The following is a 14,311-nucleotide window of genomic DNA, read 5'->3' as shown; positions in this document are numbered from 1 at the left end:
ATGGGGTACTACTAATAGTCATCTCATTTGCTGTGACTCAAGAGCAAAGTTCATTATATGAAGTTCTTGACTCATTAAGCAATTGAAAATGATTACATGATGATGATGAAGATGAGGAGGAGGAGGAGGATGGTGATGACAACAATAATATCAAAGGAAAAATGACAAAGTCACAAAGTTTAAGATATTAAAGTTTTATTGAGTTTAAATAGACATATTATAGAGCCATAATTATTGTCATAAATATTAATATTAGCCTTACACTTAAGTAGCAATATCACAATTCTATAAATAAATCCATATAGTAAAATGATATAAATAAAATGTGTACTTATAACAATAAATAAATTCATACAAATAAGGTACTAATTATAAAAGGGAAGTTATTTAGGTGTCTTTTTTCCAAAAGGAATGGGAAGTAAATTTTGTAAGAATAGACAATTGCTTAAAAATAAATTTCTGTGTATAAAGGGCCCACTACAATAAAACATTAGCAATAAATCTCATGCTTGCAAGGGCTACCTTCTAGTCTTATGGACACAAGTGACATTGTTCTCTTTTTTAAGCTAAGCAGGGGTTTATTTATTTAGAATCTACCCATAATCGTGGAGTTTGTTTTCCCATTTTCCTTTTGGAAAAAAAAAGTCTGGGGCTCTTATTGTTATTTCCAACAGCAAGAAGGGTTATTATCCACTTTTCCAGCTTTGCTGTGATCAAATGCAGGCATTTTTCAGGAACATAAACAGCAAATTTAGTTCTCCAATTGCTTTAATCTTGCCACTCTCTCCAAGCTGTGAAAATCAGAAAAAACAAATATTTGAGTATTTACACATGTTTTTAAAAGAGAGACAAATTAGAAAAAGATGACATGGTTAGGTTGCTGAGAGAGAAACCAAATTTTAGCCTTTTGTGAAAGATTAATGGCAATGCCCATTAGCAAGAATATAATGATTTGCTGAGGAACTTAAATTGTGACTATCTGAACTGAGAGGCACCAAGAGGCATCAGTCTCTGTTGCATCTCACTCTAATGAAGCTGTTTAAAACCACTGCTTAACCAGAGCAAACAGATGGAGGCTTCCCCAGAGTGCCACCCATTATGCTTTTGTGGCCTACCCCATAGTCCTGCCGCTGCCTATGACCCACTAACTATTCATAACAACAGCCTTAAATCAAAACTACACATTTACCAACACACATGGGCTTTTTCTGTTCCCATCTTCTTAACAAAACAAACAGGTTTTCACTTTTGTGAAAATACCAAATAAATCCTAGTTAGTTGCTTTAATTAGTAGAAAATCAAATATAGATTCTAACATTCCTTCTTTCTTCTTCTTCTTCCAAGTAGGGTGTGAATGAATGAGGCATTCAAACCCAATGGAAGAGAGAACCACATTCATTCAAGGCATCCTCTTCTGAAGTTCATCTATTCTATTAAATTCACTCTAGATCATCTGAAGAAAAGCCATGAGTCACCATTGTCCTCTATACTTTGCTCTCCTTTCTCTTCCTGCTTTCTTCCACCATTTTACCTTTCCACTCTTCCACAATGCCAAGGGATATTTGTGTAGAAAAATGTAAAGTTTATCTTGCCCTGTTGTCTTGTCATCCATTCTACTGCAGTTTGCTCTCTGCTTTCTCCTCCAGTGACAGGAAATGCATACCCCCCAAGATTTCCCTCCCATTTCAGGCAGCACTGCCCAGTTTTTCCTCACTTTGAGCTTTCTCTGAACCTTCCCCTCTTCTGCCCATGCCCTATGGAGTGACAGGGTAAAAAAGCATCACCACTCTTCCATGTGGCAATCTATTGCACATATGGATGTTAATTTTCTCAAAATGGAGTAAAAGCTTCAAAATCTCTGTTTTCACACAGATCACCATCATATTTTTCTCTCTCACACTTCACTTTCCTAAGGACCACAAAGTAAACCAACATCAGGGACATCAAGGATGTTCAAACCAGAAAGGTAAAGCATTTCTTAGCTGTGGCATGCCAATACACAGCCCTCCATGTCTAAGTAATGGTTCTATGACAAGAGAATTGAGCTTCACTGTGAAAAACTACAAACGAAGAACCCATTATGCTCATTAAATCACGCTCAGGATGAAATACATTTTGTAGAAAACATCGAGATGGAAAAAAGGGGGATTTGTGATTATGCTTATTGCTGAATATTTTATCAGCCATAGCCTTCATGCTTCTGAGGTTTAATTGTACCTGCTTGCAAGAGCATCACTTTCGCTGCCACTAATCATTCCTCTAGTTTTTGGATGAGTCACATTTGCTAGTTGAGCCTTATACAGTTGTTCTTTTTTCCAAACAGGCCACATGACAGTATCATTCACTATAGAAATATATGCTGGCTTACACCAGATAGCTGCCCACTATCTACCTAAGGGTTTATTGCAATGGAGAGTAGACTAGAAAGGAAGGGAAAGGGACAGAGGAAGAAAAGATTTCCAGTTCAAACTTTCATGTTTCTATAATAAATCTATGACTAATATTTTTATTCTATTTGAAATTGTATAAAGAAAATTGAGGGTTATTCACTCTTGCTTTTAAATTCAAATCAGTAGTTGTTAGGTATTAAATTATGATAATTAAATATAAGTACCAATCGTTCCAGAAATTTAGCCAATATTCAAGTCAAGCTCTTTTGTTATGATTATTCTGGGTTTATTTCTTCAAGTTTTAAATCATCATATTAATGGCTTCAAAAGTCACTTCAAATAAATTTGTCCCCTAGGCCTTTTTCTGTTCTTAAACAAGTGCTTTTTTGGATTACATAGACTGTAAGGATCTTAATTTTCCCTAAGAACTAATAATGCTGAGACTGACACATACTGCTGCTGAAAGAGCTCTAGTCTGGATGGGATCCTGGAGAACTGGGTTCTAGCCCTGGCTTTGCCACTGGCTGTCCCCAGAACAGGGGCTTAGGAGATTAGATGAACTAACTCCCCAGACAGCTCTGGAATTCTATAGCTTGCAAAATTTGGAAAGTGATTTATAAATATATAGACATATCTCTATGCTTATACACCTGAATGATCAACCTAATGGTAGAAGAATCAAGTAAAAAATCACAACGTGAGGTGGTCAAAGAAAGAAAAGGAAGAAACACCATTTGTCTCTCTTATTTCATGATTCAGCATTCATAATTATTAGTAGTACCTTTTTCACCGTGTCCTTCAGCTGTTGCACATTTCTGCGGATATGCTGGTCATCACGCTCAATGCGCTACAAAGTGAAAACCAGAGGAGTTATTTGAACATTCATACTGACACTTTATGAACCTCAGTGTCCCTAACTGAAGTATGTTACAATTCACCTGGAAGTAAAGTTCTCAGCATTTTTGCCCACAATGACCTAGATTTCACCAGTGACCTAAATTTTCCGAGCTCTTCAATTCCCGTGGACACCAAAATCCAGTAATTTCCCTTATATGGGACCTCTCTTCGTTTTTGGGAACGCTTACTGAGGTTTAAGTTTGTGGAAAGGGTGGAGTGGTTTATGCAAATTCTGTCAAGATTAAAACCATAACTGTACCTCATCCAAAATGCATGCTCAGAAAAAGAAAGGTACATAAAACATCTCATGTGAACAGTGGGCCTTCCTCAAGAAGTACTAGGTCCCCTTTGCTCTTCCCACTTCACTCGAACTTTTGTCATAGTTTTAAACGTTTAGAGGCATCAAATACACATGCCTTTGATTTTGTTACCTCCCATGACAGCCAAAGGGCAAGCATCTTCACCCACCCACCCTGGAACATTAAATCTTCCCATTCCCCTCTTTCTCTCTTTCCCATCCTTTCCCTTCATCAATGTATACTTGGTGGCCCCATTTCCATTCCTAGACATTTTTCCCTACAGCTCCCAACACGTTTCTCATCTCATATACCCTGCATTGCTCTTCCCTAAGGACAAATGAGCCTTCTACATGCACTTGTCTTTCAGACCCCATCTATCACCATAAACTCAAAATGTGACTCAACTAAAGCAAATACAAATACTCTATGATTACAAATGACTCCTATATTAGTGTTGCTGAGGCACCTCTTACTGCCACCATGGGAGGGGGCAATGAGAAGGAAGGGGAAAGAACTCTAAATGGGAGAAGGAGGAAAGGCAGGTAACTAGGAGTGGGTGGACTTAGGCTGGGAGAAGAACTTACACACTGGCTTAGCTCATTGCTGAGTCTGGCCAGGAAGGACACCACCTCGTGCATGTAGGGCTGGAATCTATCAGACTGGGGGAGCAGCACTTCTTCAACAGTAAAGTTCAGCACCTGCTTCATCAGATAGCAGCGCTCGCTCATCTGCAGGCAAAAGTGAAACAGCAGGGGTCATAGAAGGGCACATCCAGAAGACCCAAACAGTCATCATCACTGCTCCAAATAACCATGGGTGGCACACTGCCCTGCTAATCACTACTATGGCTTACATTGACTCCGCGGAACAGTTTCTCTCCAATGAGACGAACATCTGTGTTGTTATCTGCCAAACTAGCCTGGAAGAGAAGAAAGAACTAAATGATTGGACATCAAGGACATAGAAGGAAAGTCTGTAAGTAGAGATGTACTTTATCTTCTCTCCCAATAGCAGCGCCCTGAAGACTGAGGAAAGAATTGGATGTCTGTATGAGTCTAAAATAATGCTCAGAGGAGTAAAGGGAAAATGAATAATCAGATGGGCTACTACATGGCTCCTTTTGGAGTGAAACTCAATGTACACATTTTAAAGGCCAAGATGTAAGGTCTTCCTATAAAACCTAATCCCCAGAGAGTCTATGAACAAGCAGAAAATGATCTCTAGTCTACCAGTAGAGATAAGTGCTGGGTTCTTAGAGACCTCAGATGTATTCTGCAGAAAAATTTAAGAACTTTTGGGTTCCAAGTGGATAAGATATGAAAGAGAGAGATTGAGATGAGTACCTCGTTAGCCAGCATGAAGGTGTGGTTGGTGATGTAGGGCCGCTGGAAGTTGGACTTATCAAGCCTGCAGTGAGACCTGACAGGGACGGCTGCTCCTCCCTGCACCGACAGGGCAATGAGAAGGAGGCAGCTGGCAGCCAGAGTCCCCATAAGGGAAAAGCTTTCAGATTTCTGCAGGGTGGCCATTACAGACAATGCCAACTTGAGCAATCAGCAGCTAAGGTAGAAGAACCTGGAATCACAAAGCAAGAACATACAGAGAAAAAATTAAGTATCATGAAGTTTTACAACAAAACCAATCGTACTAAGTTTGCTGAAACACTTACCTGTTCCAATGATTCTTCTTGTGATACAAAGGTAGAAGCTGCTACTTTTATAGCCCTAGAACACCAAATTTTTTTTATTGTAAAAATATGACATCAGCAATTATCTAAGTTCCAGCGCTGTCTTCTGAGAACTACCTAACCACTGGAGGAGCCCACAGAACGCGGCCTCCCATCCTTCCCACCTTGATATGCAAGTGTTTCCCTAAGACGTCACTGTTAGGTCCCAGAGGGTGTTTTTATAGGTAAATCCTAGAAATTTTCTAAACCTGACATATTTTTCAAAGAAACCGCTTGCTTTGTCTTTATAGATTCCAGGTTTAGTGTAATATTTTTTGATTTCCTACAGTAACTGAGTATGCATTTTGGTCATGGGCTCAAAGATTCTTATCTCATTAGAGGTGGTCAGAAATTAGGACCTGTGTCCTATATCCTCTGCTTTAAAATAAACAGTAAGGACATCTTGGAGATAATTCAATTTTTAAAAATAATTATACCTTATTTTTCATGTGTTAAATCCTGAAGAAGACTTACATTCTAAAAATAAAAGTGTTGGTTAATCTAAGCACCGTTTGCCTCCCATTCTTTTATTTAAGTGATCATATCCATTATATTATAATTGCAAATATATCTTAAATTATTTTCATTTAATTAAAATCAACATCAGCTTAAGTTTGGAGATATTAATGTTGAGTAATTTTATCATCATTTCTCTCAACATGCAAGCATTTAAAGAATAGAGAGATGTAGCAGTTTATCTTGAAGTTTTACTCTTTCTAAACAACACACAAGTCTTAAAATAATACTTTCAAAATCTTATAACAATTTTTAGTGTATATATATGGATTTTTGGAGAGGAGACTTTGACAATATAGTGGCTACACATTAACTTCAAATTATCAAAAATACGTTGACTTCTATATAACACCAGAAATCTAGACTGGAAACCCTCCCAAGGGCTCAAAGGAGGGGGCAACTGCACTGGTCTACTGCTAGAAGGAATGTGAATTTGTGCAAATTAGTTCAATCAGATTTCTCTCCTCATAACTACCAAAGATCAGGAGAGTTGAAGAGTGGAAGAAGGAAAGGGAGTAATTGAAGAACCTTGACCATCTTGTGAGACAGCACAGATCCCAGTGCGGAGCCACAGAGAAGCATGAGAACAGTGTGAGGACGCAGCATTTGGGAAGGCGGCCTTAAGAAAGTGATGCAAAAGGGAAGGGTAAGGAAGGTACATAAAAACCAAACTTGTTCCAAACATTTTCTATTTTATTTTATTTTATTTTATTTTATTTTATCTTATCTTATTTTATTTTAATTATTTTTAAGTACAATTTTCTATCTTTTACTCCCAAACCAGCCCACCCACCCAGCCCTCCCCACCTCCCTCCCATTTCCACCAGCCCCTAGTTTTTGTCCATGTGTCCTTTATACTTGTTCCTTGTTCCAGACATTTTCTTGGGGATGTTCATGAGTCCAAGATGAGGAAACTCTTTTTTATCCAATTTCCTATTTATATAAAATATGGCCATTTTTGTCCAGAACTCTATATAATTATATTAACACTTGAGTTAAGCTAGTCTATAAAGAGGTTTTTGTTGGTTTGCCTGGGAACCTGATAAGCATACATACTTTTTTCCCATGGGAAAATAAGTTTTGACATCATTGAATTATATGCTTTTGAGGGGAAAATCTCTGTCTCTTTCATCTTTGTATTTCCGACCTTAGAACAGTGCTACGCACATAGGGAAGTCTCAACAAGAACATTTGAATGAAGAGATAAGTAGTTCTGTGAAATTAAGTAATTTACTAAATATCTTTGGGAACAGGCCTGAAGGTAGTTTTGAGACTGCCTTGACATTAGCACTTCTGAAGTTGGGGTTTGACTCAGTACTACTTGCCAGCTTCATTATTACTCCTGAATAGGTAATAAATAGCTGTGAAACAAAAGTAGAATGCCAGAAGATTGTAAACCAGTCTTTAGTAGCAGCTACATGTCTATTATTCATTGTATCTCCCTGATTAATCATTAATAAGGAAGTATTAATGGAGTCAAGATTTAGGTTTTAGTGAGCTTGACCAAAACCCACTAAAGTGGATTTGTAAACAGTCATCCAAGGAGACTGAAAAACATTTGTATTAAAAGAGATTATACATAGAGAATAAAATGGCTTCTGTGAAAAAATAACTGGAGACATACACGTGCTAAATAACTTCAGGTCATAATCAGCCTTCTCTTGTTGTTTCCTTAAGAATTTTCAAATCTCTCCCAGAAGCCACCTCAAGTAAAGGGCAACCTCAGAGTCATGCTCCCAGGCCCCAGACTTTCTTTACCCAAGGTTGATCTTTGATATTTGCAACAATCTACCTGGTCTAACGCCAGGAAGGACTAAGCAGAATAGCCAAACTGAAGGAAGGCTATTCTGTCTCATTCATTATACTAGCTCTACTATCCAAAACAGTGTCTGGCACATAGTAGATAATGAATAAATATTCACTGACGACATGATAAAACTATTTCCCAACTTGTTAACCAATGCTTGGAAATCCACAATACCTCCTTCTGAAGTACACATCTCTCTAGAAGAAGTAGGTCCTTAAGTCTCTCAGGTAAAATGTTTTTTATTCTTTATACTCCTCAGTACAACACACATGATCATTGTTCCATACAAGCTACCTGTCTCTCTCTGATATTACCCTCATTATCCTCATTCCCTCTGCACCAAATACCCACCACCACCTCTATGCCTATCACAGTGGCTGCTCTAATATACTCGATATACCTTTCTGAACATGTGTGCATCCCTATAAAACATGAAGTGTTGTTTTAGTACATGTAGGTATTTTTATTTTACAGGAGTGATTCTCTTTCTTAATTGTACATATGGCACCAAGGTCTTATAATCTATCCATGTTGCTATACGTAGCTCCTCTTTCTAATATGGCATTCCATTACATATCTGTTTTCCCTTTGATGAGCACCTAAACCCCCTCCAACTGCCCACTCTACAAGCATTGCAGCACTAAACAACCTCATGCAAGTTATTTGATTCTATTTTTTAAAAAATATCTTTGGAATATTAGGTCCCTGAGTCATAGGAATAAGTTCATTTACTTTTGCTAGATACTTACTGCCAGATTGCTCTCCAGAAAGGCAGCACAGGTATACTCTCATATCAGTGAAGAAAGCTTCCTGTTTTCTTACTTCTCAACTCACACGTGGTATTATCCAGCTTTAATTTTGCTAGCTTTTTGAGATATAAAATGGTATCTTATTTTTGCTTTAATTTTCATTTTTCTTCATACTTGTAGCCACTTGGGCTTTTCCTTTTTATGAATCAGTTGTTCACATCAGGTGCCCATTGTTCTAGTGGGCTTTGGTCTGTTGTTGTTACTGTTGTTTTTGTTGTTGGTTTGTAAGAGTGCCCTATATATTTTATAAATTACTCTCTTTACCATATGATCTCACCTTTAAATGGGGAACCTGACAAAACAAACAAGCAAGCAAAATATAACCAGAGACCCTGAAATTAAAAAACAAACTAACAGTAAGCAGAGGGGAGGTGGGAGGGGATAATGGGAGGGAAGGGAGAAGGGTTTTCAGGAACAAGTATAAAGGACACATGGACAAAACAAAGGGGGGTGGGGTCAGGGGAGGGAGTTGGGGGTGGCTAGGGTCAGAGAGTGAGTGGTGGGGAGAAAATGGAAACAACTACACTTGAACAACAATAAAAAATTGCTCTTTTAGATTGTAAACATAAACTTTAACTTTGTGTAGTTGCCCTTTGTTGGACAGAAAACTTAATTTGGATGTAATTTAAGACTTTTTTCATTTTATCTTTACACTTTCAAGACTGTTTAAAAAAACACTCTCTATCACTAGGTCACAAAGATGTTCTACTATCTTCTACTATCTTTTACTTACTCTATGGCTTGGCCTTTCACAGTCAGGTCTTTAATGCCTTTTTGTATATGACAGAAAGTAGGAAGCCTGTTTTATTTTCTTCACATAGTGAGACAGTTTTCCCAACACAATTTGCCAAACAATGAGTCCTTTAACATATGTGAGTTTCCCGTGTATGAATACTATCTGAGTTCTCTATTTTGTTGCATTTGTTTATTTATTTTTCCTCTTACTATTCTTGGACTTTCATATATATTTTACATAAATTTGTAATAAGTTTGTCAACTTCCTGGGAAAATGCAGCAGAAACTTTCATTCAGCTCTCATTCAATTTAAAGATTAATTTGAGGAGAATTAATATCTTTATAATATGAATTAGTTCTGCCCAAGAGCATTTTCTGTCTCTCTACTACTTAAGGTCTTCTTTTATACACTTTGATAGTGTTTCAAAATTTTCTCCACTGAGGTCTTATGCATTATTTTTAATTCCTAGTTTATAAAAGAAGTAAGATATTAACCATTAGTAATCACATTCACCTTGGTGTGAATGAGTTCCAAGTTGACTTGGAGAGGAAGACTATTGGGAGACACGTCTCCTGAGAACATGAAGAGCATGTTGTTTTTTTCAAGGTCAGTGCAGAGGGGAGATAGGGATGCACACCACAAAGAACAAAGCTAGAGACTGGGGTTCCCAAACATGAAATTTATTTCCCAGTCCCATTTGAAGATTACCCTGACAGTGCCCAAAATGACTTTCTCTCATGGCCACTTCAGTCGGCTATGCCCACAAAGACACTTGTCAACCACAGCCACCTTTCTCTTTTTCCTGAAGACTAAAACTTGTGAATCTGAACTGCATCTCATCATAAAGGGAAGACTATACCATGGGAATGTGTCATAATGTAAATGATTGTATTTTCCTCTCTAGGAATACCAAGTACTGAAATCAATTTCAATTACAGAAGAAGGTATAGCAAACTCCTCACTACTCTAGTCCATATAAACAGACTTTGACATTGGTTTTCTAATGCCTGCCCTCCTCTGTCATAGATTTTTAAATATCCATAGGTCCATTCCAGTCTCTCATTTCATTTATTATTTTGACTAGTGAATAAATATTTAAAAATCATAATTCACACTTAACACTAGATATTCAAAGTCATAGTTAATTAACTAGTATCAGTGAATTTTATATCCCAATTCCCTAACAAGTTTTAGGATTATTAATATTTCTTACAATCATTTGCACAGGTTAAACACTACTTTAAAAGATAACTTTTAAAAAGTCATATTTAAGACTCTATGTATTTGGTGCATTTTCACCAGACCCACTCAGTCTCTGATGGAAAAATTGTGGGCCAATAAATGTCAAGAAACTTAGGCATCTCTTACATTCTCATGACCCTGTTAAACTTTTTAATATACAAATGATTAAGCACAGAACCAATTCACAAACGTCAGTCCTGAGAAAACTCCCCCTTTCACTTTCCTTTCTCACTGTCCTAATTAAAAAACAGTGTGTGTGCTATAATTAGGATGCAGCATCTCTAATTTAGGTTAGTTGGACAAGGTGTCACTCTGAAACAGTGGCAAGTCTGAAGTACACTGTTTTAAAAGAAGTACAATTGTTTTCACTTCCAAATTCTTGCAACCAAATAGACTAAGCCAATAATATCTCATTCTATTTAACAAATATTTATTTTGTTTCAGTTTGAATATTTTACCATAGGGGTTCTTGGACCTATGTTTTATACTTTAAAACAATAAAGTAATAGTTAACATAGTAATTGTGTTATAGCAGCCTTAGGATTAATCTGAAGTGGGATTACTTTCAAGAAAAAACATTGAATATACCTAAATACTGCCTAGGGAACTGGAATTTAAATTGTACTCACATTACTTAATTATCATGTCTTTAGAGAAATTAGAAGTACCTACAGATCCTTGAATGAGTAAGGAGGGAATTAAATATAAGAACTGAATGGAAATAGTGCTTGAAACCCTTAATACATTTTATAAATAAAAAAAGCCATAAACAAATGGGTTTATCTATTAGAATGTCCACTTGTGTGGTCTAATAGGAAAAATATCTTGGTGAATTTTGTCTAGGAAATGGAGGAGAGACAAAGCTATGCATGGGGTGCTGGATAAGAGAAAAGAAGCAATATGCTTTATTCTTTCATTTTCTCATTCATTCATTCACTATAACATAAGTTCCATAAGAGTACAGCCTTCATCTGGTACAATCCTTAGAGCATCACAGGCCCTCAGTAAGTTCTAATTAGATGATTAAATATATTACAAGCAAAGGTGACTTCATGATTATTGCAATGATTACCTTTTGACCATTTCATCTATAAGCCCCTAGCATAGTGCCTGGTATCCAGCAGGCATTTAATAATTGTTCTCTTAGAGGAATGGACAAAGAAATATTTCTTGAAAAAATAACTCTCTTCATTTTTATCTCTTATCTTTTCAGTGACCCTCTAATGTAGAAAAAGCAAGTAGTTTTATCCCCTCTTGGCAGCTGGGAGAGTGAGACTGTTTTTTACTTACCCAAAGCCACAGAGTCATCATGAGAAAGCCAAACCTGAATTCAGGTCTTCTGACTCAACAACTACTGCCTTTACTCCCAATATTTATCTATTTTCCTTTGTCATCCTCTACCATCTGGATTCTTCTTCAAATTCAGTGCTAAAAACCACTTCTGGTTACACATTTGATATAGCTGGCAATAAGTTTCAATTAAAGAACCTAAGTCCCATGGTTGACATGAGGTCCACCATATGTTGTAGCACAGAGGCAGCCATTAAGAATATGATACCTCGCTCTGACTGGTGTGGCTCAGTGGGTTAGGTGTCACCCCTCAGACCAAAAGGTCATCAGTTCAATTCTCAGTCAGGGCACATGCCTGGGCTGTGGGCAAAGTCTCCAGTTGGGGACATGTGAGAGGCAACCTATCAATGTTTCTCTCCCTTTCTTTCTCCCTTCCTTCTATCTCTAACAATAAATAAATAAAATCTTTTAAAAACAAAGAAAGGTATAATTTAATCTGGCTTTGCCTCTCGTTAACTGATGGTTCTTACTACATAGAGTCGTTGACATAATAAATGTTTAACAAACATTAACTATTAACAATAAGGAGCCTCTTCATGGACAAAATATGGAGCAACCAAGAGAAAATGAAAATAATCATAAGTTAGCTAAAAGTCAGGAAATAAAGATCCTGCAACTTAACTAGATGTTTTACTTTGGAAAGACAGGCCAAATCCATTGAGTGAATTAATGAGTCTTGTTCTTGACTTAAAATTTTAACAAGTCTCCTTTCTCCATCTTCTGTTGTCAATCTGTCCTAAATCCTTTTGCTCCTTTCTTTGAAATATCTCTTGATATAGGCTATTTCTTTCTCCAATAAATATATACTGATATTGGAAACACTGCAAGTGTAAGTTGTTAGAAAAAATCCCAGAAAAAGATATTTATAATATATCTGACAAGAGGCTCAAATTCAGAATGTATAAAAAAAGTTCTTGCAAATCAATTTAAAAAAGGACCACCCTGAAGATAATGAATATTCCTTTTTCAAGTTATGATACTCTACTGTGGAAGAGCCACAGGTGGGGCGGGCAAATGCTATAAATGTATTTTTCATCTGTTCACTCATACATTTTATTTCTGATCTTTTTGTGAGATATTTAATGCTTAGTTTGTTAATGTCATTATAAGATTTGTGAGATAGTGTTCTTTTGTTCAGTTGGTTTCTGGTTTGCTGAATTCAGGAGAAATACAGTAGCCTTTGAATAAATTGTAAATATGACCAAGGGAGAAAAGAATGGATACAGTACAGTGCAGTTATACACTAGACTACTAAAAAATGGACAAGAGCTTAAACAGACACTTTCCAAAAGAAGATATTTAATAAAAATATAAGAAGAATTAGACCTCACTGGGCATAAAGAAATGCAAAATTAAAACCACACACCTATCATGATAACTACATTTTTAAAAAAGACAATGCTGATTGTTGGCAAGCATTTAGAGCAAATGGAACTTCCATAAGTTGTTTGTAGGGGTATAAAGTGGTACAACCATTTTAGAAATTTTTTTTGTAATAGCTACCAAAACTAAACAGATACACACTCTATGACCCAACTATGTAATTTCTAGCTATATATGTAAGAGAAGTGAGTTTGTTAATAAGAGACATTTACAAAAATATGCATAGCAGCATTCTTTATACAGTGATAAGCCAAAAACTTTCGGATGGGTAAAGTACACTGTACCCCCTTACAGTTTCAAAGAGACATGTGTAAATAATTCCTTTTTAAAGTGAGTCACTTAAATATGAATTCCTTTTACACTAAACCACATAGGATACAGTTTTACAAGAAATACATTACCTCTAAATAACATTTGAGACAAATATCTCCCACACTGCAAAAACTTTGGGGACAAGAATTTGTCTGCGGAGCTCCTCGGAAAGTCATACCAGTGGTAAGAAAAGTAGTAACATATCTACAGAGAGGGGTGAGAGCATAATTCACAAAGTGTGAGAAAAGATCTTCACATATGGGAAAAGCAGTTTACAATTTAGCATAAAGACATTATTAGTAAATTTTTTTAAAGCCCTTTCTCAAAGGTGCTTGGCTACTCAGCTTTCTTTGTAAGTCACACCTAATTAATCACTGCGTCAGGGTAATGGATATTCCCTTTTCAAGTTATGATACTCTACTGTGGAAGAGCCACGGGTGGGGTGGGAAAATGCTATAAATGTATTTTTCATCTATTCACTCATACACTTTATTTCTGATCCTTTTGTGAGATATTTAATGCTTAGTTTGTTAGTGTCATTGTTTTTTATTTTATTTTAATAGTTATTCAAGTACAGTTTGTCCTTTACTCCCATCCCAGCCCACCCACCCATTCTTCCCCACCTCCCTCCCATTTCCACCCCCCTCCCCCAGTTTTTGTCCATGTGTCCTTTATATTTGCTCCTGTAAACCCTTCCCATTCTCCCCTGAAATTCCCCTGAAATTCCCTCCCCTCTACCCTCTGGTGACTGTCAGGCTGTTCTCTGTTTCAGTGTCTTTGGCTACATTTTGCTTTTTTGTTTGTTTGTTTTGTTGTTTAGGTTCCTGTTAAAGGTGAAATCATA

At 36.7% G+C, this 14,311-nt stretch overlaps 1 protein-coding gene across 1 annotated transcript; it reads right to left on the bottom strand.

Moving 5' to 3' along the window:
• Positions 1-713: 713 nt before the first annotated feature.
• IL22 (interleukin 22) lies at positions 714-5,115 on the bottom strand. Its single transcript, XM_045830095.1, has 5 exons — positions 4,930-5,115; positions 4,440-4,505; positions 4,171-4,314; positions 3,172-3,237; positions 714-791 (listed from the first exon to the last, which is right to left on the bottom strand). The coding sequence occupies exons 1-5, from the start codon at positions 5,113-5,115 to the stop codon at positions 714-716; spliced, it is 540 nt and encodes a 179-aa protein (XP_045686051.1).
• Between the last annotated feature and the right edge of the window lie 9,196 nt (positions 5,116-14,311).

The sequence above is a fragment of the Phyllostomus hastatus genome, unplaced genomic scaffold (assembly GCF_019186645.2).
Source record: "Phyllostomus hastatus isolate PE091 unplaced genomic scaffold, TTU_PhHast_1.1 phas_scaffold_93, whole genome shotgun sequence".
Taxonomy (NCBI): Eukaryota; Metazoa; Chordata; class Mammalia; order Chiroptera; family Phyllostomidae; genus Phyllostomus; species Phyllostomus hastatus.
The sequence above is the reverse complement of the archived record's forward strand: the minus strand, read 5'-3'. Positions and strand labels throughout refer to the sequence as shown.